This window comes from Bombina bombina, chromosome 11, assembly GCF_027579735.1.
Source record: "Bombina bombina isolate aBomBom1 chromosome 11, aBomBom1.pri, whole genome shotgun sequence".
In the NCBI taxonomy this organism is placed as follows: domain Eukaryota; kingdom Metazoa; phylum Chordata; class Amphibia; order Anura; family Bombinatoridae; genus Bombina; species Bombina bombina.
In genome coordinates, this window is record NC_069509.1 from 192,265,560 (window position 1) to 192,293,317 (window position 27,758).

Here is a 27,758-nt window from a genome sequence, read left to right on the forward strand (position 1 = left end):
TACCAAACATCACAAATCAAGGTAAAAGTGAAATAAATGCGATACCACAATCAAAGATCGTGAAGAAAACAAAAACAAAATAACAAAATAATAAGATAAAATAAAATAAAAGTTCATATTAGGATATGCGTGTTCTTGCTGGGAATCTGCTGCTTCTTTGTGTCTTTAGAAATTCTCAGAGAAAAGGAAAACAAATTGCAACATAGTGTAATTCTGTAACACTATCCAGGATATGTATCAAGCTTGTGAACAAATGACTACTCCCAGCAAGAACACGCATATCCTTATATGAACTTTTATTTTATTTTATCTTATTATTTTGTTTTTGTTTTTGTTTTCTTCACGATCTTTGATTGTGGTATCACATTTATTTCACAATCTCTTGATTAATGTTACGATCCGACACCACCTTAGGGAGAAACCCTAATTTAGTGCGTAAAACCGCCTTATCAGCATGAAAAACCAGATAAAGGGGGTCACATTGCAAAGCAGAAATCTCAGAAACTCTGCGCACAGAGGCAATAGCCATAAAAAAAAAGAACCTTCCAGGATAACAATTTAATGTTAACAGTATGCATAGGCTATAACGGAGCCTGCTGCAAAACACTAAGTACAAGATTGAGGCTCCAATGCAGAGCCCCAGATCTAAACACAGGTCTGATCCTAGTCAGAGTCTTAAAAGGACTGCACATCCGGAAGCTCAGCCAATCTTTTGTGCAGTAACACCGACAGGGCCGATATCTGTCCCTTCAGGGAACTAGCAGATTAACCCTTCTCCAGTCCATCCTGGAGAAAATATTACATTCTGGCAACCTTAACCATATACCAGGAAAAGCCACGCTCTTCACACCAGTACAAGTAAGTCCTCCACACTTTATGGTAGATACGACGAGTAACTGGCTTACGAGCTTGAACCAGAGTGTCGATAACTCTCTCAGAAAACCCTTTCTTGGCTAAGACTAAGAGTTCAATCCCCACGCAGTCAGCCTCAGAAAATCTAGATTTTGATGAACGAAGGGACCCTGTATTAGCAGATCTCTGCGACAAGGTAACCTCCACTGAGGAGATGAAGACATCCCCACCAGATCCGCAAACCACTTCCTTCGCAGCCATGACAGAGCAATCAAAATCACTGATGCTCGCTACTGCTTGATGCGAGCCACCACATGAGGGAGAAGCGGTAATGGAGGAAAAAGATATACGAGTCTGAACCTCCATGGTACTGATAGGTCATCTACCAGTTCTGCTCCAATATTCCCTCGACCTCGACCCATACCTGGGTAGCTTGGTATTGAGGTGGGAGGCCATGAGATCTATCTCCAGCGTCCCCCACTCACGGCATATCTCTGCAAACACCTCGGGTGAAGAGACCATTACCCTGGGTGAAAGGATTGCTGAGGAAGTCCGCTTTCCAGTTGTCCACACCCGGAATGTGGATTGCTGACATCGTACATCTGTGAGTCTCTGCCCACTCTAGTACTAGAGATACTTCTCTCATCGCCAAGGAACTTCTCGTTCCCCCCTGATGGTTGATGTAGGCAACCAAGGTTATATTGTCTGATTGGAATCTGATAAACTGGGACGAACCCAGAAGGGGCCAAGCCTTCAAGGCATTGAAGATTGCCCAGAGTTCCAATATATTGATCGGAAGGGAGGCCTTCTCTTGAGTTCACAGCCCTTGTGCCTTCTTGGCACCCCAATTGGCTCCCCAGTCGGTTTGGCTTGCTTCCGTAGTCGCAATCTCCCAGGACAGTCTCAAGAAGCATGTGCCTTGGGACAAATGATCTGGACAGAGCCACCAAGAGAGCGAGTTTCTCGACAGGTTGTCCAGCACGATCTGTTGAGACAAATCTGAATGGTCGACGTTCCATTGTCTCAACATGCATAGTTGTAAGGGTCTGAGATGGAATCTTGCAAAAGGAATGATGTTCATACAGGACATCATGAGTCCAAACACCTTCATACACTGAGCCACTGAGGGTCTCAAGGAGGCCTGGAGGGCAAGACATCCAGAAGTTAGCTTGCAACGTCTCTGATCTGTGAGGAATATTCTCATGGATATGGAGTCTATTATTGTCCCCAGGAAATTCACCCTTGTACTTGGAGTAAGTGAACTTCAATCCATGCGATCAAAGAAGATTGAGAAGGGACTATGAATGTTCTTCCGCTAGACGAAAAGATGGTGTTCCCTTTGTATCGGGACGTAAAGGTACTGTTATGTCCCGCTGTCTCATAAGCCAAACGAATCATGCTCCCCAGCCAAAAAGATAAAGAAGTTGAAGAAGTCTTCTAACCCTTGCGCTTCCCCGAATAGACAACAAATAAAGCTGAAGTCTGTCTGAAATCCTTCATAGCCTGAAGATAGAATTTCAAGGCTCGAACCACATTCAAGTTATGAAGTAATTATTCCTTCGAAGAAGACGGTTTAGGACACAAGGAAGGAACCACATTTTCCTGATTAATGTTGCGATCAGAGACAACCTTAGGAAGAAAACTCAATCCAGTGCGAAAAACAGCCTTATCTGCATGGAAACCCAGATAAGGAGGCTCACATTGCATGCCTGCTAATTCAGACACTCTGCATGCTGAAGCAATGGCCAGAAGAAAAAGAACCTTCCAAGTCAGAGTCTTGATGTCAAAGGAATGCATAGGCTCGAACGGAGGCCCCTGCAAAACCTTCAGAACCAGATTCAAACTCCAAGGAGAAGCAGCATGTCTAAACACAGGCCTGATCCTGGACAGAGCCTGAACAAAAGACTGACTATCAGGGAGCTCAGCGAGCTTCTTGTGTAATAGCACAGATAGAGTCTAAATCTGTCCCCTTAAGGAACTGGCAGCAAGTTGTTGTTGCTGTATTATAGACCCTGTATGAATAAAGGTTTTGTATTCATTATTTGGAGGATGGAACTCTTTTTGGAATTTGACTGATGTTGGGGTCTGGCTAACCTTTTTTTCCGTGCCCCAAGACCCGGAGTGAGGTGCTGTCTTCCTCTGTGAATACCCTGACCTTATGCCAGGAATATCCACGAGACTCACACCAGAGTAAGTAGGTCCTCCCCACCTTATTATAGATGCGATGGCTTTCTGGCTTGAATGAGAGTATCAATCACCCTCTCTGAAAAACCTCTCCTGGCTAAGAGTAAAAGCATTCAATCTCCACACAGTCAGCCTCAGAGAATCTAGATTCTGAAGCACAAAGAGACCCTGTACCAGCAGATCCCTGTGACAGGGCAATCTCCATGGAGGGGAGGATGACATCCCCACTAGATCCGCAAACCACGTACTCTGCGGCCACGATGGAGCATTCAGAATAGTTGACGCTTGCTCCTGTTTGATGCGTGCCACTACACAAGGTGGAAGTGGTAACGGTGGAAATATGTACAGTAGGTTGAATCCCCAAGGCACTGCTAAGGCATCTATCAGTTCCGACCTGGGGATCTCTGGACCGCAACCTGTATCTGGGTAGCTTGCAGTTTAGTCTGGACACCATGAGATCTATTCTCCTGAGTCCCCCAACTGTTGCAGATCTCCGCAAACACTTCGGGGTGAAGAGACCATTCCCCGGATGGAAAGATTGTCTGCTGAGAAAATCCGCTTCCCAGTTGTCCACACCCAACATTTGTGGGTCTCCGCCCACTCCAGGATTCGAGATACTTTCCTCATGGCTAGGGAGCTTCTCGTTCCCCCCTGGTGGTTGATGTAAGCTACTGAGGTAATGTTGTCTGACTTGTATGAACCCAGGAGCGGCCAAGCCTCCAGAGCGTTGAAGATCGCCCAAAGTTCCAAGATGTTGATTGGGAGAAGAGACTCCTTCCGATTCAACCTGCCCTGTGCCTTCCTGGCACCCCAAACCATTCCCCAACCTGAGAGACTCGCGTCCGTAGTCACAATCTCCCAGGATGGTCTGAGGAAGGATGTCCCCTGTGACAGTTGTTCTGGACGGAGCCACCAAGAGAGAGACTCCCTTGACCCATTGTCCAGAGAGATCAGTTGGGACAGGTCCGAATGATCGCTGTTCCACTGCCTCAGCATCAACAGCTGAAGAGGCCGGAGATGGAATCTGGCGAACGGAATTACATCTATAGTGGATACCATGAGCCCAATCACCTCCATGCATCTGGCCACTGACGGCCTTGAGGAGGACTGAAGGGGATGACAGCTGGAGACTATCTTGCAACGTCTCTTGTCTGTTAGGAATATCTTCATGTCAACGGAATCTAGTATCATGCCCAGGAACTCCACTCTGGTACTAGGAACCAGAGAACTCTTCCCTGAGTTCACCTTCCAACCATGAGATTGCAAAAGAAGTGGAAGAACTCTCGAATGATCCTCCACCAACTGGTAAGACGGAGCCTGAACCAGAATGTCGTCCAGATAAGGAGCCACAGCAATCCCTCTGGATCTCGCTACCGCGAGCAGAGCTCCCAGAACCTTCATGAAGATTCTTGGAGCCGTAGCCAACCCGAAGTGAAGAGCTACAAACTGGAACTGCTGATCCAGAAAGGCGAACCTTAAGAACCTGAAGTGATCCTTGTGGATTGGCACATGCAGGTAAGCATCCTTCAAGTCTATTGTGATCATAAACTGACCCTCTTGAACTAGGGGCAGTATTGACCTTATCGTTCCATTTTCAATGATGGAACATACAGAAACTTGTTTCAGCACTTTAAGTCTAGAATTGGGCGAAACGTGCCCTCTTTCTTTGGTACCACGAAAAGGTTTGAATAGTACCCTAGACCCCTTTCTGCTAAAGGTACCGGTACAATTAATCCTAGAGAGGAGAGATCCCTCACACAATCTATAAAAGCATTCCTTTTTTCTGGATTTGATGAGAGATTTGATAAAAGGAATCTGCCCCTGGGAGGAAAGGTCTTGAAACCTATCCTGTAACCCTGGGCAACAACTTCCGAACCCAATGATCTTGAACGTCTCTGAACCAAGCCTCTGCGAAAAGAGAGTCTGCCCCCTACCAGATCCAGAGACGGATCGGGGGCCGCCCCTTGATGCCAATTTTGTCTCGGCAGGCTTATTGCTCTGTTTGGATTTATTCCAAGACCGAGAGAGCTTCCAAGATCCCTTGGACTGCTCGGGCTTCACGGCAGGTTGCTGTTGTTGGGACTTGTCCGAACGAAAGGGACGAAAATTAGGACCCTTAGGTTTATTCTTTTTATCCTGCGGAAGGAAGGCACCTTTGCCCCCTGTGACCGTGGATATGATTGAGTCCAGGTCTGACCGAAAAACATCTTTCCCTTAAAAGGAAGGGATAGCAATCTAGATTTGGACGTCATGTCAGCAGACCACGACTTCAATCATAGGGGCCCTCCGGGCCAAAACAAAAAAGCCTGATGTCATAGCATTCAAACGAATAATCTGCATGTTAGCATCACAAATAAACAAATTAGCCACCCTCAGGGCCTTGATTTGTTCTTGTATCTCATTGAGGGGAGTCTCCACCTCGACCATCTCAGACAGAGAGTCGCACCAATAGGTAGCAGCTCCCGCAACCACAGCCACTGAGGCTGCAGGTTTAAAAACGAACCCCGTGTGCTGAAACATCTTTCTTAAAAGGTCTCCAATTTTTCATCCATGGGTTCCTTAAACGACAAACTATTCTCAAGCGGGATAGTGGTGCGCTTAGCGAGCGTGGAGATAGCTCCATCCACCTTAGGGACAGATCCCCACAATTCTAGCTGAGAATCTGGAACTGGGAACAATTTTTTTAAACTAAGAAGAAGGGGAGAAAGACGATCCAAGTCTCTCCCATTCATTCTTAATAATATTCGCCATCTTTACGGGAACCGGGAAAGTCTGGGGCACAACCCTGTCCTCAAACTTTATCTAGCTTAGGAATAGAAGGTTCCTCCAGTAACCTTGGTAGCCGGAGGTTTAGAGGCCGCAGATTCCGACCCAGAGAGAGAGGCCTCTGAAGTATCAGAATCCTCAGCATCAGCGGACAATCTAGTCTCAGATACATCCAACGGAGTAATGACCCCTGGGAAGGATAGCAATGTTTAACCATTCACTTGCGCTTGGCCGGGCGAGGTAAAGCACTAATGACCACAGATACCGCCGTTTGCAACTGCTCAGCAAAATCAAGTGGTAACGTGGCCCCTCCCAAAGGAGGATTAGAAGTGCACTGGGGAGCTGCATGTGTAATCGGAGATGAATGTAGGGAACGCACCTCACGGGACGGATACCCCTCAGAGGTGGACAGCTCAGTGGTGGACCGCACCTGCAGCCAGGGTAAAAAAAAAGGTGCAGACTAAACAGGCTGCACAGTAATCAAGGAAGGAAAAAAACTGACTGTTCCACATTGCCAGAGCCACATTTCACACATGTTGCAGCAAAAAACACAATAAAAAACAATCATGTATACACCCCCTCCTGCTCAATAATCACCTTCCGGAAATATTAACCCTAGATTCTATACAGATAAAGGAGCCACACTGTGACCCTGTCTTCTTGTGTTATTACAGATATAAAAATGTAAACAATCTTACCAGAATCAACGCCGTGGAAAAGGAACACAACCTCTCAAGTTTGACAGTGTGTAGCATCACTTCTGACATGGACTTGAGTGAAGAAAGCAGGCAGTGAAATTCGTCAACACTGATTGCTTAAAGGGCCACTAAACCCAAAATCTTTCTTTCATGATTCAGAAAGAGAATACAAATTTAAACAACATTACAATTTACTTCTATTATTTATTTTGCTTCATTTTTTAGATATCCTTAGTTAAAGAAAAAGCAATGCACATGGGTGAGCCAATCACACGAGGCTTCTATGTGCAGCAACCAATCAGCAGCTACTGAGCCTATCTAGATATGCTTTTCAGCAAAGAATATCAAGAGAATAAAGCAAATGAGATAATAGAAGTAAATTAGAAAGATGATTAAAATTGCATTCTCTTTTTAAATCATGAAAGAAAAAATGTGGGTTTCATGTCCCTTTTAGGAGCTGTTAATACGAGTCTGGATGGATTCGTAGAAAGACTCTCCCTGCATTGCCAGACTCTAACATTTGACAATGCTCTCACTAAGAGGCTGACATTTCTACTTAAAACTCCAGTCCCATTCCGAAGAGTACTACCCTCCATAAGAGACTACTCAAAAATCTTCCGACACTTCTCTGCCATCCTCCTGTGACGAAAGGCAAAGAATGACTGGGGGATGAGGGGAGTGGGGGAAGTATTTAAGGCTTTGGCTAGGGTGTCTTTGCCTCCTCCTGGTGGCCAGGTTCTGTATTTCCCACAAGTAATGAATGAAGCCGTGGACTCTCCTCGTATTGGATGGAAACTTGGAAAAAATAGGAGACAAGCGAACAGAAAGTAGAGCACTCGCAAAGGGAGACTAGTATAAGTGGCTATTCAGTGGGTATATAATATTAAAACTTAACATTTATTATTCAAAAAAAATGATAAAAAACTACTATATAAGTAGTGATTAATACTTAGATTAAAACACAAACAAATAACATAATTTATGTAAGAACTTACCTGATAAATTCATTTCTTTCATATTAGCAAGAGTCCATGAGCTAGTGACGTATGGGATATACATTCCTACCAGGAGGGGCAAAGTTTCCCAAACCTCAAAATGCCTATAAATACACCCCTCACCACACCCACAATTCAGTTTAACGAATAGCCAAGAAGTGGGGTGATAAAAAAGTGCGAAAGCATATAAAATAAGGAATTGGAATAATTGTGCTTTATACAAAAAAATCATAACCACCACAAAAAAGGGCGGGCCTCATGGACTCTTGCTAATATGAAAGAAATGAATTTATCAGGTAAGTTCTTACATAAATTATGTTTTCTTTCATGTAATTAGCAAGAGTCCATGAGCTAGTGACGTATGGGATAATGACTACCCAAGATGTGGATCTTTCCACACAAGAGTCACTAGAGAGGGAGGGATAAAAATAAAGACAGCCAATTCCTGCTGAAAATAATCCACACCCAAAATAAAGTTTAATGAAAAACATTAGCAGAAGATTCAAACTGAAACCGCTGCCTGAAGTACTTTTCTACCAAAAACTGCTTCAGAAGAAGAAAATACAACAAAATGGTAGAATTTGGTAAAAGTATGCAAAGAGGACCAAGTTGCCGCTTTGCAAATCTGATCAACCGAAGCTTCATTCCTAAACGCCCAGGAAGTAGAAACTGACCTAGTAGAATGAGCTGTAATCCTATGAGGCGGAGTCTTACCCGACTCAACATAGGCAAGATGAATTAAAGATTTCAACCAAGATGCCAAAGAAATGGCAGAAGTTTTCTGGCCTTTCTAAAACCGGAAAAGATAACAAATAAACTAGAAGTCTTTCGGAAAGACTTAGTAGCTTCAACATAATATTTCAAAGCTCTAATAACATCCAAAGAATGCAACGATTTCTCCTTAGAATTCTTAGGATTAGGACATAATGAAGGAACCACAATGTCTCTACTAATGTTGTTGGAATTCACAACTTAGGTAAAAATTCAAAAGAAGTTCGCAACACCGCCTTATCCTGATGGAAAATCAGAAAAGGAGACTCACAAGAAAGAGCAGATAATTCAGAAACTCTTCTGGCAGAAGAGATGACCAAAAGGAACAAAACTTTCCAAGAAAGTAATTTAATATCCAATGAATGCATAGGTTCAAATGGAGGAGCTTGAAGAGCCCCCAGAACCAAATTCAAACTCCAAGGAGGAGAAATTGACTTAATGACAGGCTTTATACGAACCAAAGCTTGTACAAAACAATGAATATCAGGAAGAATAGCAATCTCTCTGTGAAAAAGAACAGAAAGAGCAGAGATTTGACCTTTCAAGGAACTTGCGGACAAACCCTTATCTAAACCATCCTGAAGAAACTGTAATATTCTCGGTATTCTAAAAGAATGCCAAGAAAAATGATGAGAAAGACACCAAGAAATATAAGTCTTCCAGACTCTATAATATATCTCTCTGGATACAGATTTACGAGCCTGTAACATAGTATTAATCACAGAGTCAGAGAAACCTCTTTGACCAAGAATCAAGCGTTCAATCTCCATACCTTTAAATTTAAGGATTTCAGATCCTGATGGAAAAAAGGACCTTGAGACAAAAGGTCTGGTCTTAACGGAAGAGTCCATGGTTGGCAAGAGGCCATTCGGACAAGATCCGCATACCAAAACCTGTGAGGCCATGCCGGAGCTACCAGCAGAACAAACGAGCATTCCTTCAGAATCTTGGAGATTACTCTTGGAAGAAGAACTAGAGGCGGAAAGATATAGGCAGGATGATACTTCCAAGGAAGTGATAATGCATCCACTGCCTCCGCCTGAGGATCCCGGGATCTGGACAGATACCTGGGAAGTTTCTTGTTTAGATGAGAAGCCATCAGATCTATTTCTGGAAGTTCCCACATTTGAACAATCTGAAGAAATACCTCTGGGTGAAGAGACCATTCGCCCGGATGCAACGTTTGGCGACTGAGATAATCCGCTTTCCAATTGTCCATACCTGGGATATGAACCGCAGAGATTAGACAGGAGCTGGATTCCGCCCAAACCAAAATTCGAGATACTTCTTTCATAGCCAGAGGACTGTGAGTCCCTCCTTGATTGATGTATGCCACAGTTGTGACATTGTCTACCTGAAAACAAATGAACAACTCTCTCTTCAGAAGAGGCCAAGACTGAAGAGCTCTGAAAATTGCACGGAGTTCCAAAATATTGATCGGAAATCTCACCTCCTGAGATTCCCAAACCCCTTGTGCCGTCAGATACCCCCACACAGCTCCCCAACCTGTAAGACTTGCATCTGTTGAGATTATAGTCCAGGTCGGAAGAACAAAGAAGCCCCCTGAACTAAACGATGGTGATCTGTCCACCATGTCAGAGAGTGTCGTAAAATCGGTTTAAAGATATTAATTGAGATATCTTTGAGTAATCCCTGCACCATTGGTTCAGCATACAGAGCTGAAGAGGTCGCATGTGAAAACGAGCAAAGGAGATCGCATCTGATGCGGCAGTCCTAAGACCCAACATTTCCATGCATAAGGCTACCAAAGGGAATGATTGTGACTGAAGGTTTTGACAAGCTGATATCAATGTTAAACTTCTCTTGTCTGACAAGGACAGAGTCATAGACACTGAATTTATCTAGAAACCTAAAAAGGTTACCCTTGTCTGAGGAATCAATGAACTGATTGGTAAATTGATCCTCCAACCATGAACTTGAAGAAACAACACAAGTCGATTCGTATGAGATTCTTCGAAAATGAGAAGACTGAGCAAGTACCAAGATATCGTCCAAATAAGGAAATACCAAAACCCTATTCTCTGATTACAGAAAGAAGGGCACCGAGAACCTTTGAAAAAAATTCTTGGAACTGAGGCTAGGCCAAACGGTAGAGCCACAAAACTGGTAATGCTTGTCTAAAAAGAGAATCTCAGACACTAAAAGTGATCTGGATGAATCGGAATATGCAGATACACATCCTGTAAATCTATTGTAGACATATAATGCCCTTGCTAAACAAAAGGCAGGATAGTCCTACAGAAACCATCTTGAATGTTGGTATCCTAACATAACGATTCAATAATGATAGATCCGGAACTGGTCTGAAGGAATTGACCTTCTTTGGTACAATGAAGAGATAAAATAAAACCCCAGCCCCTGTTCCAGAACTGGAACTGGCATAAATACTCCAGCCAACTCTAGATCTGAAACACATTTCAGAAATGCTGAGCCTTTGCTGTGTTAACTGGGACACGGGAAAGAAAAGAATCTCTTAGCAGGAGGCCTTAACTTGAAGCCAATTCTGTACCTTTCTGAAACAATGTTTCTGAAACCAGAGATTAAGAACGGAATTGATCCAAATTTCTTTGAAGAAAACGTAATCTGCCCCATACCAGCTGAGCTGGAATAAGGGCCGCACCTTCATAGGTACTTAGGAGCTGGCTATAGGTTTCTATAAAGGCTTGGATATATTCCAAACTGGAAATAGTTTCCAAACTGATACCGCTCCTGAGGATGAAGGATCAGGCTTTTGTTCCTTGTTGAGAGGAAAGGAACGAAAATGATTATTTACCCTGGAAAGAAAGGGAAAGCAAAGTTGACTTAGAAGACATGTCAGCATTCCAAGTTTAATCCATAAAGCTTTTCTAGCTAAAATAGCTAGAGACATATACCTGACATCAACTCTAATGATATCAAAAGATGGTATCACCAATAAAATTATTAGCATGTTATAGAATAATAATAATGCTATAAAATTATGATCTGTTACTTGTTGCGCTAAAGCTTCTAACCAAAAAGTTGAAGCTGCAGCAACATCCGCTAAAAATATAGCAGGTCTAAGAAGATTACCTGAACATAAGTAAGCTTTTCTTAGAAAGGATTCAATTTTCCTATCTAAAGGATCCTTAAATGAAGTACTATCTGCTGTAGGAATAGTAGTACATTAGCAGGAGTAGAGACAGCCCCATAACCATAGGGATTTTTGTCCCAAAAAACTCTAATCTGTCAGATGGCACAGGATATAATTTGCTTAAACGTCTAGAAGGAGTAAATAAATTACCCAAATTATTCCATTCCCTGGAAATTACTTCAGAAATAGCATCAGGGAGATAAAACACTTCTGGAATAACTACAGGAGATTTAAAAACCTTATTTAAACGTTTACATTTAGTATCAAGAGGACCAGAATCCTCTATTTCTAATGCAAATAACACTTCTTTAAGTAAAGAACGAATAAATTCCATCTTGAACAAATACAAAGATTTATCAGCATCAACTTCTGAGACAGAAACCTCTGAACCAGAAGAACCATTATCAGTATCAGAATGATGATGTTCATTTAAAAATTCATCTGAAAAAAGAGAAGTTTTAAAAGACTTTTATGTATACTAGAAGGAGAAATAACAGACATAGCCTTCTTAATGGATTTAAAAAATAAAATCTCTTATGTTATCAGGAACACTCTGAAAATTAGATGTTGACGGAACAGCAACAGGTAATGTAACAGTACTAAAGGAAATTTTATCTGCATTAATAAGTTTGACATGACATGCAATACAAATAACAGCTGGAGAAACAGATACCAAAAGTTTATAGCAGATACACTTAGCTTGGTAGCTCCAGCACTGTGCAGTGATTTTCCTGAAGTATCTTCTGACTCAGTTGCAACGTGGAACATCTTGCAATATGTAAAAGAAAAAAACAACATATAAAGCAAAATTGATCAAATTCCTTAAATGACAGTTTCAGGAATGGGAAAAAAATGCCAGTGAACAAGCTTCTAGCAACCAGAAGCAATAAATAATGAGACTTAAATAATGTGGAGACAAAAATGACGCCCATATTTTTTAGCGCCAAAAAAGACGCCCACATTATTTGGCGCCTAAATGCTTTTGGCGCCAAAAATGACGCCACATCCGGAACGCCGACATCTTTGGCGCAAAATAACGTCAAAAAAATGACGCAATTTCCGGCGACACGTATGACGCCGGAAACGGAAATAGAATTTTTGCGCCAAAAAAGTCCGCGCCAAGAATGACGCAATAAAATGAAGCATTTTCAGCCCCCGCGAGCCTAACAGCCCACAGGGAAAAAGTCAAATTTTAAGGTAAGAAAAAATGTTAAATAAAAATGCATTATCCCAAATATGAAACTGACTGTCTGAAAATAAGGAAAGTTGAACATTCTGAGTCAAGGCAAATAAATGTTTGAATACATATATTTAGAACTTTATAAACAAAGTGCCCAACCATAGCTTGGAGTGTCACAGAAAATAAGACTTACTTACCCCAGGACACTCATCTACATATAGCAGATAGCCAAACCAGTACTGAAACGAGAATCAGCAGAGGTAATGGTATATATAAGAGTATATCGTCGATCTGAAAAGGGAGGTAAGAGATGAATCTCTATGACCGATAACAGAGAACCTATGAAATAGACCCCGTAGAAGGAGATCACTGCATTCAAATAGGCAATACTCTCCTCACATCCCTCTGACATTCACTGCACGCTGAGAGGAAAACCGGGCTCCAACTTGCTGCGGAGCGCATATCAACGTAGAATCTAGCACAAACTTACTTCACCACCTCCATCGGAGGCAAAGTTTGTAAAACTGAATTGTGGGTGTGGTGAGGGGTGTATTTATAGGCATTTTGAGGTTTGGGAAACTTTGCCCCTCCTGGTAGGAATGTATATCCCATACGTCACTAGCTCATGGACTCTTGTTAATTACATGAAAGAAATTAAGATTTTCTTATTATTTGTTTGTGTTTTAATCTAAGTATTAATCACTACTTATATAGTAGTTTTTTATCATTTTTTTGAATAATAAATGTTAAGTTTTAATATTATATAGCCACTTATACTAGTCTCCCTTTGTGAGTGCTCTACTTTCTGTTCGCTTGTCTCCTATTTTTTCTACATTTACTTGAACAGTGAGCACCCTCCCCTGGTATTACTAGTCTATACTTCATTATATCAGATATTAGTATTATTGTCCTACTTTTATTGGTTAAATTGTGGTAAGCTAATACTTGACGGGGAATCATTAAATACAACTTCCATTACCACTATCCCTATCTTTATTATATAACATGGATGGAAACTTGCCCTGCATTTCCAGACTCTAACTTTCATCAATACTCTCACTGAGAGGTTGACATGACTACTTAAAACTCCAGTCCTTTCTTGAAGGGAACAAACCCATTACAGGGTTATTAAAATCTTCTGACACTTCTCAGCCACCTCCTATAGTGACGAAAGGCAAAGAATGACTGGGGAATAGGGGAAGTGGGAAGGATATGTAAGCCTTTGGCCTTTGTTTTGTATATGTCTAAGGTGATTACATAAGCCTTGTTCCCAGTTTGTTGGATTGAGAGCTTGCATTGTGTGGCTGTTTTAGGGTCCCAGGTTTTGGAAGGGACCATGACGTGGTACCTGGGTTTGTCCCATTTGGCCAAATGCGGTAACTAACCTTTCCATTTTTGCTTTTAATATTCGCTGAGAGCTTGTAAGTGAGTGCTGGACTTTCTCTGTGTGTTGAATTAATTTGTTTTGTCATTTTCCCTATAGTTCTTGCACCCAGACCTGTCTGGGGTTAACTGCCTGTGACTCTGGGGACAGCACAGCTGTGTGTACCCAGTCCAGCCCCCTTCCGTGTTTTGTATATGTCTAGGGTGATTACATAAGCCTGTGCACCCTTCACTTGTCCCCAGTTTGTTGGATTGAGAGCTTGCATTGTGTGGCTGTTTTAGGTTCCAGGTTTTGGAAGGGACCTTGACGTGGTACCTGGGCTTGTCCCATTTGGCCAAATGCGGTAACTAAACCTTCCATTTTTGCTTTTAATCTTAGCTGAGAGCTTGTGAGTGCTGGACTTTCTCTGTGTTATATTATATATACACACACACACACACATACATACTGTACATACATACACATACATACATACAATAAAATAAGATCGGTATAGCCTTAAAAAATTCACAGAACAGCTCACATTTTTAAGAAATCCCTGTGTCCTGTGCTTTCCAAGAGAGCCGGTGCTTAGAGTTACCGAATGAATCACTTGATGCACACAGAAATCAATATGGGTGATTGATGCTACTTGGTCAGAAGTACCAAGGACTACTATAAATCTCCAAATGTTGTGAACAAAACTATAATTCATCTATCATCTAAATCCACGGCTGTTTTATTAAATCAATGCACTTTTTTTTATGAAAACCTGGATACCCTGGGAGAATGTTCCGCTTTCCATAAACTGCGTCTCCTTTTTGTAAATGGTTTTCTTTAATAGTCTTTTCTGAAACAAATCTGTAAGACTTTTTTTTAAACAGCTGCACTTACTAGTAATAAATCACACGTCATGTGTTACACACTGACCATACTTACACCAAATTCCTTTACACCCCTTTGAGGAGTTTTGGCATAATTCCATAGTTTTATCATAGACACCGTGGTCGGCTGATCAAAAACAACATAAATACGGTTCACCTGTAAAAAAATATTTCTGTTAATACAAAAATATAAAGTATTTTAGATACACTTAAAAGGTCATTATTAAAGTCATTTTTTGATCTGCTTTAAAAATATGTTGTTGTGTTAAAAAAAACAAAAATGTATGCTTACCTGATAAATGTCTTTCTTTCCGGATATGGAGAGTCCACGTCATCAATTACTAGTGGGAATATCACTAGCGTTGCTGTGGTGCTCATTGCCTCCTCCTGCCAGGAGTGATATTCACGCTAGTAATTGATGACCGCTGGGACTCTCCATATTTTAGGAAAGAAATAACATTTTACTATATGTGGGGGGTATTACAGCTCGCCATTAGCGATGTGAGAGGTGTTGTTATCAGCCAATAAGCAACTGACATTTAATTTGTCGTTTTTAAAAGAGGGTATTTTCAAATATACTGAACATGGTGATTTCTTTTTTAAGAATGCTCCAGAGTAAAACAATAGTTTATTTTTATGAATGCAGAGAATAATCCTTAAAACCAATACAGCTGTGTGAGGTGCTATTATCTGCCAATGAGCAATCTGCTCCTACAAATCATTTGTATGCAAATGGGTTAAACAACATTTAAACAACAAAAAAAGGCAAATAATTCTCTTTTACATACATGATACACATTTGTATTTAATGTCATTACAGATTATTTTGGACCAGTCAGGTCGTCTTAGACACTCAGAATGTATTAGCAGATTTACTGTCCTTACCAAGCCAGGAAGGATGGGGGACAGCCACATGTGTCTGCCATCAGTGGTGTCATTAATGTTGTCAATAAGTTTGTCTGGGGTCCTCACATCCCCGCTCACACCCTCTAATACATTGATGCTTTCTGGAAAAGCGGCGATATCTAGTGGAAAGTTAAGGATGCGAACAAGTGATAAAGAACAAGATTACGCCAATAAGAACTGATATATGAGGCCTCACTCTAACTCACATTTGTTTTACAGCCTGCTCAGAAATCAAGAGTATGCGCACACTGCACTCAACCTTACACTGCATATACAGACACGCTGCACTCAACCTTACACTGCATATACAGACACGCTGCACTCAACCTTACACTGCATATACAGACACGCTGCACTCAACCTTACACTGCACTCAACCTTACACTGCATATACAGAAACGCTGCACTCAACCTTACACTGCATATAGAGACACGCTGCACTCAACCTTACACTGCATATACAGACACGCTGCACTCAACCTTACACTGCATATACAGACACGCTGCACTCAACCTTACCCTGCATATACAGACACGCTGCACTCAACCTTACACTGCACTCAACCTTACAATGCATATAGAGACACGCTGCACTCAACCTTACACTGCATATACAGACACGCTGCACTCAACCTTACACTGCATATACAGACACGCTGCACTCAACCTTACACTGCATATACAGACATGCTGCACTCAACCTTACACTGCATATACAGACACGCTGCACTCAACCTTACACTGCATATACAGACACGCTGCACTCAACCTTACACTGCATATACAGACACGCTGCACTCAACCTTACACTGCACTCAACCTTACACTGCATATACAGACATGCTGCACTCAACCTTACCCTGCATATACAGACACGCTGCACTCAACCTTACACTGCACTCAACCTTACACTGCATATACAGACATGCTGCACTCAACCTTACACTGCATATACAGACACGCTGCACTCAACCTTACACTGCATATACAGACACGCTGCACTCAACCTTACACTGCATATACAGACACGCTGCACTCAACCTTACACTGCATATACAGACACGCTGCACTCAACCTTACACTGCATATACAGACACGCTGCACTCAACCTTACACTGCATATACAGACACGCTGCACTCAACCTTACACTGCATATACAGACACGCTGCACTCAACCTTACACTGCATATACAGACACGCTGCACTCAACCTTACACTGCATATACAGACACGCTGCACTCAACCGCTCACTGCATATACAGACACGCTGCACTCAACCGCACACTGCACTCAACCGCTCTCTGCATATACAGACACGCTGCACTCAACTGCTCACTGCATATACAGACACGCTGCACTCAACCGCACACTGCATATACAGACACGCTGCACTCAACTGCTCACTGCATATACAAACACACTGCACTCAACCTCACACTGCATATACAGACACGCTGCACTCAACCTCACACTGCATATACAGACACACTGCACTCAACCGCTCACTGCATATACAGACACGCTGCACTCAACCACTCACTGCATATACAGACACGCTGCACTCAACCTTACACTGCATATACAGACAAGCTGCACTCAACCGCTCACTGCATATACAGACACGCTGCACTCAACCGCTCACTGCATATACAGACACGCTGCACTCAACCGCACACTGCACTCAACTGCTCACTGCATATACAGACACGCTGCACTCAACCACTCACTGCACTCAACCGCTCTCTGCATATACAGACACGCTGCACTCAACCGCACACTGCACTCAACTGCTCACTGCATATACAGACACGCTGCACTCAACCGCACACTGCATATACAGACACGCTGCACTCAACTGCTCACTGCATATACAAACACACTGCACTCAACCTCACACTGCATATACAGACACGCTGCACTCAACCTCACACTGCATATACAGACACACTGCACTCAACCGCTCACTGCATATACAGACACGCTGCACTCAACCACTCACTGCATATACAGACACGCTGCACTCAACTGCTCACTGCATATACAGACACGCTGCACTCAACCGCACACTACATATACAGACACGCTGCACTCAACTGCTCACTGCATATACAGACACGCTGCACTCAACCTCACACTGCATATACAGACACACTGCACTCAACCTCACACTGCATATACAGACACACTGCACTCAACCTCACACTGCATATACAGACACACTGCACTCAACCGCTCACTGCATATACAGACACACTGCACTCAACCTCACACTGCATATACAGACACACTGCACTCAACCTCACACTGCATATACCGACACACTGCACTCAACCTCACACTGCAGATACAGACACACTCAACCTCACACTGCATATACAGACACACTGCACTCAACCTCACACTTCAGATACAGACACACTGCATATACAGACACACTGCACTCAACCGCTCACTGCATATACAGACACACTGCACTCAACCTCACACTGCATATACAGACACAATGCACTCAACCTCACACTGCATATACAGACACACTGCAGATACAGACACACTGCACTCAACCTCACACTGCAGATACAGACACACTGCACTCAACCTCACACTTCAGATACAGACACACTGCATATACAGACACACTGCACTCAACCGCTCACTGCATATACAGACACGCTGCACTCAACCTCACACTGCATATACAGACACACTGCACTCAACTTCACACTGCAGATACAGACACACTGCACTCAACCTCACACTGCAGATACAGACACACTGCACTCAACCTCACACTGCATATACAGACACACTGCACTCAACCTCACACTGCTTATACAGACGCTGCACTCAACCTCACACTGCATATACAGACACACTGTACTCAACCTTACACACACTGCAGATACAGGCAAACTGCACTCAACCTCACACTGCAGATACAGACAAACTGCACTCAACCGCTCACTGCATATACAGACACGCTGCACTCAACCGCTCACTGCATATACAGACACGCTGCACTCAACCTCACACTGCATATACAGACAGGCTGCACTCAACCGCTCACTGCATATACATACATGCTGCACTCAACCTCACACTGCACATACAGACACATTGCACTCAACCTCACACTGCATATACATACACACTGCAATCAACCTCACACTGCATATACATACACACTGCAATCAACCTCACACTGCACTCAATCGCACACTGGATATGCAGACACACTGCACTCAACCTCACACTGCATATACAGAAACACTGCACTCAACCACACACTGGATATACAAACACAGTGCACTCAACCACTGCACTCCACCTTGCACTGCATTTACAGACACACTGCACTCAACCTCAGACTGAATACACAGACACACTGCGCTCAACCTTACACTGGGATATACAGACAAACTGGGCTCAGCCTCACACTGGATATACCAGACACAGTGCCCTGAACCTCACACTGCATATACAGACACACCGCACTCAACCGCACACTGGATATACAGACACACTGGATATACTGACACAATGCACTCAACCTCACACTGAGCTCAACCGCACACTGAATACACAGATACACTGCGCTCAACCTCACACTGGATATACAGGCACACTGCACTCAGCCTCACACTGCATATACAAACACACTGCACTCAACCGCACACTGGATATACAGACACACTGCACACAACCGCACACTGGATATACAGACACACTGCACTCAGCCTCACACTGGATATACAGACACACTGCACGCAACCTCCAACTAAATACACAGACACAATGCGCTTAACCGCACACTGGATATACAGACACAACACTCAACCTCACACTGCATGTACAGACACACTGCGATCAACCTCACACTGGATATACAGACACAGTGCCCTGAACCTCACACTGCATATACAGACACACTGCACTCAACCTCACACTAGATATACAGATACACTGCACTCAACCTCACACTAGATATACAGATACACTGCACTCAACCTCACACTAGATATACAGATACACTGCACTTAACCTCTCACTGCATATACATACACACTGCACTCAATCTCACACTAGATATACCGACACACTGCACTCAACCGCAGAATGGATATACAGACACAATGCACTCAACCTCACACTGCATATGCAGACACACGCCACTCAACCTCACACTGCATATACAGACACACTGCACTCAACCTCACACTGCATATACAGACACGCGGCACTCATCCTCACACTGCATATACAGACACGCGGCACTCATCCTCACACTGGATATACAGACACGCTGCACTCAACCTCACACTGGATATAGACACACTGCACTCAACCGCAGAATGGATATACAGACACGCTGCACTCAACCTCACACTGGATATACAGACACACTGCACTCAACCTCACACTGGACATACAGAGTGATCATTATACTTTAATAGGGGACAGTAAAGTCAAAATTAAACTTTTAATGGTTTAGATAGAGAATGTTATTTGTAACATTTCAATTTCCTACTGTTATCAAAATTTACTTTATTCTTTTTGTTAAATAGTTAAGCTAAAAAGGATCACAGGCGCAACTGGAGTGTGCACGGCTCTTTAGCACTGTACAGCAGCAGTTATTGCAGCAGGTACGCAGGGGAATGAACGTGCCTTGCTCTGTATGGCAGGCAGCAGAATATGCAACAGGCACTCCCGCAGCATGCACGTGTCTACCTAGGATTAAGCCTTACTAGGTTTACTTTACAACAAAGTATACCAAGAGAACAAAGCAAGTTTGATAAAAGGATTCATTTGGAAAGCGTCTTACAATTGCAAAAACCACAAAAGTTTATTTTTTACTTTACTGTCACTTTAAGAATATCGGCTAAGAACACTGCGGTTAACTCATTTAAATGAATATGACTGTATTAACGTTCCGGTTTCACTGTATTTATATCTTATAACTATATCGGCTAAGAACACTGCGGTTAACTCATTTAAATGAATATGACTGTATTAACGTTCCGGTTTCACTGTATTTATATCTTATAACTATATCGGCTAAGAACACTGCGGTTAACTCATTTAAATGAATATGACTGTATTAACATTCCGGTTTCACTGTATTTATATCTTATAACTATATCAACATAGATAAGACTTCCTACTAATGTTAATAGATATTTCTCTTCTAGAAATAAAACGTTACAAGGAGGGCAGCCCTCGGCTTGAGGCGGTTTATACCTTGTTTTACTAAGTGCACAAAAGCAAAATGCCGAGTGAGTCATGTGATCAGGAAAATGACGCTGCGCAGATAATCTGGCCAGACTGACTGCGATGAGGATAACAATGTATCAGACCTTTCTAGGTGTCTTACTAATACAAGCAAATAATTGCTGCATTGTTCTGCAGCTCAGGAACACATCTTACAGACACTTTACTGTATTTCATTTATTTTAAGACTAAAGAAATTACGAGGGGTTTTATCTCCCTTTAAGGACTTGACAATGAGCATATAGAACAGTGCGCACCAGGGGCATATTTAGGTTTTGTGCTGCCCTAGGCACTCAAAATTCTGCTGCCCCCCCAAAAACAAATAAATAAATATATATATTTTAGGCCTTTTTTCCCCTTAATATTTTTTTTGGGTCAGTGTTTAAAATGTTTTTTTTTTTTTTTCATAACAGGTGGGTTGAATTGCAAGCAGGGGAGGGGAGAAAAGGGAGGGAAAGGAAAGAAGGAAGGGAGGGAGGTAGAGGAGAAAATGGGGGAGGGAAAGAAAGTGATAGAAGGGAGCAAGGGAGGGAGTTGAGAGAAAGAAGGGAGGGAGGGAGAAGAGAAAAGTGGGGAGGGAGAGGAGAAAATGGGGAGGGAAGGAAGGGAGGGAAAGAAAGTGATAGAAGGGAGCAAGGGAGGGAGTTGAGAGAAAGAAGGGAGGGAGGGAGGAAGGGAGGGAAATAAATAAGGGAGGGAGTTGAGGGAGGGAGTTGAGGAAGGGATGGAGAAAGGGAAAGTAGGGAGAGAAAGAAGAACACACTTTGAAAACTATCACTGCCCTTTACATGCAACAACGTAAAGTAATTACCATCATTCAAGTAATGAAACGTTTTAAGTGTCCGTTTACTATTTACTCCATGGGTTAATGAATGCAGAGAAAGCTATTAGTAGCTACCATACATTAGCACTGAGAGTTTATGATTAGACATCACATGAATGCAGAGAAAGCTAGCTATTAGTAGCTAACATACATTAGTGCTGAGAGCTTATGATTAGACATTACATGAATGCAGAGAAAGCTATTAGTAGCTAACATACATTAGCGCTGAGGGTTTATGATTAGACATCACATGAATGCAGAGAAAGCTAGCTATTAGTAGCTAACATACATTAGCGCTGAGGGTTTATGATTAGACATCACATGAATGCAGAGACAGCTAGCTATTAGTAACTAACATACATTAGCGCTGAGAGTTTATGATTAGACATCACACGAATGTAGATAAAGCTAGCTATTAGTAACTAACATACATTAGCGCTGAGAGTTTATGATTAGACATCACATGAATGCAGAGAAAGCTAGCTATTAGTAGATAACATACATTAGTGCTGAGAGCTTATGATTAGACATCACATGAATGCAGAGAAAGCTAGCTATTAGTAGATAACATAGATTAGCGCTGAGAGTTTATGATTAGACATCACATGAATGCAGAGACAGCTAGCTATTAGTATCTAACATACATTAGCGCTGAGAGTTTATGATTAGACATCACATGAATGCAGAGAAAGCTAGCTATTAGTAGCTAACATACATTAGCGCTGAGGGTTTATTATTAGACATCACATGAATGCAGAGAAAGCAAGCTATTAGTATCTAACATACATTAGCGCTGAGAGTTTATTATTAGACATCACATGAATGCAGAGACAGCTAGCTATTAGTAGCTAACATACATTAGCGCTGAGAGATTATGATTAGACATCACATGAATGCAGAGAAAGCTACCTATTAGTAACTAACATACATTAGTGCTGAGAGTTTATGATTAGACATCACATGAATGCAGATAAAGCTATCTATTAGTAACTAACATACATTAGTGCTGAGAGTTTATGATTAGACATCACATGAATGCAGAGAAAGCTAGCTATTAGTAGCTAACATACATTAGCACTGAGAGTTTATGATTAGACATCACATGAATGCAGAGACAGCTAGCTATTAGTAGCGAACATACATTAGCGCTGAGAGTTTATGATTAGACATCACATGAATGCAGAGAAAGCTAGCTATTAGTAGCTAACATACATTAGCGCTGAGAGTTTATTATTAGACATCACATGAATGCAGAGAAAGCTAGCTATTAGTAGCGAACATACATTAGCGCTGAGAGTTTATTATTAGACATCACATGAATGCAGAGAAAGCTAGCTATTAGTAGCTAACATACATTAGCGCTGAGGGTTTATTATTAGACATCACATGAATGCAGAGAAAGCTAGCTATTGGTAACTAACATACATTAGCGCTGAGAGTTTATTATTAGACATCACATGAATGCAGAGACAGCTAGCTATTAGTAGCTAACATACATTAGCGCTGAGGGTTTATTATTAGACATCACATGAATGCAGAGAAAGCTAGCTATTAGTAGCTAACATACATTAGCACTGAGAGTTTACGATTAGACATCACAAGCTGATCTAAGCAGTGCACAGACGCATCCAGTCTGTTAGTAACTAAGACCTGCAATAAGCACTGCGCTCCCTGATCCAAGGTCTTCTCCAGCCTCACCTTGTAGGCATATCCCCGGGCAAGTTTCTCATCAAGAACGCTTCCACTGCAAAAATGCCAGCAGCTCTAAATGAAGCAACGATTTAAAGGAGCACTGCCTGTAAAGAGTGACCTTAATCAGTGCACGTGCCTTGTCTTCTCTGTAAAAGCCTGCACTTTATCGCTCACTGTACTGTGTGCTGGCTTTTAGAGAGAGGATAGGGCAGATGTGCTGCCCCTCCCAAATCTGCTGCACTAGGCACCGGCCTTGTTGGCCTAGGCCATAATACACCCATGGTGCGCACTAGTTACCTCACACATTAATACACGGCGCTCCGCTAGGGCTGGCAGTAGTGATTAGTTAGCTCTTTTCAACCCAAAGAAGAGCTGATTGTAACATCAATAACCCCCGAAAACCTGTTTTATCCTCTTAAAGAGAATTAATAGACCCACAAGCTTTATCCTGAACCAATAAATCAACTTGTATTTTTCATTACATAATCTAGAAAAGCATTTGGCTAATAGCTCAGAGTTACTGCAAGTTGTGAGCTCGGTCCCATAGACGACGTATCCTCTCCCCTATACGCACTGCACTTTAAATATTACGTAAAAATATTTATTTACAACAAAAAAGATAAAATCTCCCATATGATTAAATGCTATATCTGTTTATCCACCTCATTCAAGGGATAAAAATGTGCAATATACTTCCACTAGCAAACATGTTTCTGGTAAAAGGTTATTACTGTTTTTCTGCAGAATACGCACATATCGTGTGAGTGCTGTGCACCAGTATTCACACTTTACACCTTCTCAGAGAAGTGGCCGTGTTGTGTATTGCTTTTGGTGTCATACAAACTACTGCTGACTGAGAAGGTGCTTTGTTTGAATACTAGTGCACGGGCCCTCACAGGATATGTGTGTATGCTGCAGAAAAACAATGACGACTTTTACTAGAAACATTTTTTATTAAGGAAGTATAGTGCAAAAATGCTCATAATTCAAATTGAAATGCACCCATGCACATTTAATTCTGACCCTTCTATCCCTTTAACTGTAGAAAATACTTAAAGGGACACTGAACCCAAATTTTTTCTTTCGTGATTCAGATAAAGCAGCAATTTTAAGCAACTTTCTAATTTACTCCTATTATCAACTTTTCTTCATTCTCTTGGTATCTTTATTTGAAATGCAAGAATGTAAGTTTAGATGCCGGCCCATTTTTGGTGAACAACCTGGGTTGTCCTTGCTGATTGCTGGATAAATTCACCCACCAATAAAAAAGAGCTGTCCAGAGTTCTGAACCCCAAAAATAGCTTAGATGCCTTCTTTTTTAAATAAAGATAGCAAGAGAAAGAAGAAAAATTGATAATAGGAGTAAATTAGAAAGTTGTTTAAAATTTCTGCTCTATCTGAATCATGAAAGAAAAAAGTTGGGTTCAGTGTCCCTTTAATTCGCCATTCAATTCTCTTTAGATAATTTCATCTTACAATAAGGAACATGAATGGCTGCAGTTACTTTCTAACCTTTGCTAGAAATTTACTAAATCATTTTAATTAATGTACGTTGTTATGTCATTCTGCTGTGTTCTTCCCACAACATTAAACTCGTTAGATTAAGTCTCTTAGATGAAGCATTGAACGTTCTGATGACTCATCTTCTCTGAGCTATATCCAGAACATTGTTTTAGTGCTGCTCAACAAAACTTCCTTAACTATAGAAATGCAGTGTTCATCTGAGCAGCTGGTAATGTGACATGACCTTTACCCAGGATCATTACAGAGAGCCCAAGTATTTATTTGTAGCTCATTGATAGCTCCAGGATTTCCATCTCTAGGCCTGCTATACTTCCTCATGCAATGTTTTATGTTATTTGTTCTGAGATACCACCTAACGGGCTCATGGGCAAGCTTTGTGTGTAAATAAAGACTGTACATCATAAAGAAATGACTCCAGGATGCCACGGCCAGGAGTGCAGAGAAGACCACGGCCAGGAGTGCAGAGAAGACCACGGCCAGAAGTGCAGAGACCACCAGGGTCAGGAGTGCAGAGACCACCAGGGTCAGGAGTGCAGAGAAGATCACGACCAAACACAACTAATGACCCACTGGCAGGGGAAAAAGTTACTAGTCCACCCAATAAAAAACAAAGAAAAACAGTCTTTTTCTTCCAAGCCCGAGACTAGTAGACATTTCCAGCTGCTCCTATAGTGCTACAGTAAAGCTGGTGACTGGTTGCAGTTCAACAGCAAAACCGCTGCAGTTAGTGCATGAAGGAGTTTGCCTACAGGCGATACATGAGGTGGATGATGAATACCAGGTGAGCGACAGTCGAAAAACATAATTTATGTAAGAACTTACCTGATAGATTCATTTCTTTCATATTGGCAAGAGTCCATGAGCTAGTGACATATGGGATATACAATCCTACCAGGAGGGGCAAAGTTTCCCAAACCTCAAAATGCCTATAAATACACCCCTCACCACACCCACAATTCAGTTTAACGAATAGCCAAGCAGTGAGGTGATAAAGAAAGGAGTAGAAAGCATCAACAAAGGAAATTTGGAAATAATTGTGCTTTATACAAAAAATCATAACCACCATAAAAAGGGTGGGCCTCATGGACTCTTGCCAATATGAAAGAAATGAATTTATCAGGTAAGTTCTTACATAAATTTATGTTTTCTTTCATGTAATTGGCAAGAGTCCATGAGCTAGTGACATATGGGATATCAATACCCAAGATGTGGAGTCTTCCACTCAAGAGTCACTAGAGAGGGAGGGAATAAAAATAAAAACAGCCATATTTCGCTGAAAAAATTAATCCACAACCCAAAAAAATAAGTTTATTTTCATTTTTGAAAGAAAAAAAACTTAAATCAAAAAGCAGAAGAATCAAACTGAAACAGCTGATTGAAGAACTTTTCTACCAAAAACTGCTTCAGAAGAAGCAAATACATCAAAACGATAGAATTTAGTAAATGTATGCAAAGAGGACCAAGTCGCCGCTTTGCAAATCTGATCAACTGCAGCTTCATTCTTAAAAGCCCACAAAGTGGAGACTGATCAAGTAGAATGAGCTGTAATTCTCTGAGGCGGGGCCTGACCCGACTCCAAATAAGCTTTATGAATCAAAAGTTTCAACCAAGAAGCCAAGGAAATAGCAGAAGCCTTCTGACCTTTCCTAGGACCAGAAAATAAAATAAATAGACTGGAAGTCTTCCTGAAATCTTTAGTAGCTTCCACACAATATTTCAAAGCTCTTACCACATCCAAAGAATGTAAGGATCTCTCCAAAGAATTCTTAGGATTAGGACACAAGGAAGGGACAAAAATTTCTCTACTAATGTTGTTAGAATTCACAACCTTAGGTAAAAATTGAAAAGAAGTCTGCAAAACTGCCTTATCCTGATGAAAAATCAGAAAAGGAGACTCACAAGAAAGAGCAGATAGCTCAGAAACTCTTCTAGTAGAAGAGATAGCCAAAAGGAACAACAATTTCCAAGAAAGTAGTTTAATGTCCAAAGACATAGGCTAAAATGGAGGAGCCTGTAAAGCCTTCAGAACCAATTTAATACTCCAAGGAGGAGAAATTGATTTAATGACAGGCTTAATACGAACTAAAGCCTGTACAAAACAGTGAATATCAGGAAGTATAGCAATCTTTCTGTGAAATAAAACAGAAAGAGTGGAGATTTGTCCTTTCAAGGAACTTGCAGACAAACCCTTATCCAAAACATCCTGAAGGAACTGTAAAATTCTTGGAATTCTAAAAGAATGCCAGGAGAATTTATGAGAAGAACACCATGAAATGTAAATCTTCCAAACTCTATAATAAATCTTCCTAGAGACAGATTTACGAGCTTGTAACATAGTATTAATCACTGAGTCAGATAAACCTCTATGACTTAGAACTAAGCATTTAATTTCCATACCTTCAAATTTAATGATTTGAGATCCTGATGGAAAAACGGACCTTGAGATAGTAGGTCCGGCCGTAACGGAAGTGGCCAAGGCGGGCAACTGGACATCCGAACCAGATCCGCAAACCAAAACCTGTGTGGCCATGCTGGAGCCACCAGCAACACAAAAGACTGTTCCATGATGATTTTGGAGATCACTCTTGGAAGGAGAACTAGAGGCGGGAATATGTAAGCAGGTTGATAACACCAAGGAAGTGTCAGCGCATCCACTGCTTCCGCCTGAACATCCCTGGACAGGTATCTGAGAAGTTTCTTGTTTGGATGAGAGGGCAT

General features: G+C 41.8%; 1 protein-coding gene across 1 annotated transcript in view; it reads right to left on the reverse strand.

Moving 5' to 3' along the window:
- The window catches only part of KATNIP (katanin interacting protein), a 362,447-nt gene that overhangs the window by 7,109 nt on the left and 327,580 nt on the right, over positions 1-27,758 (reverse strand). The window contains exons 24-25 of the mRNA XM_053694469.1: positions 15,712-15,851; positions 14,882-14,983 (exon numbers count right to left, since the gene is read on the reverse strand). Coding sequence (XP_053550444.1) covers positions 14,882-14,983; positions 15,712-15,851 — 242 coding nt within the window. The remainder of the gene's footprint in view (positions 1-14,881; positions 14,984-15,711; positions 15,852-27,758) is intronic.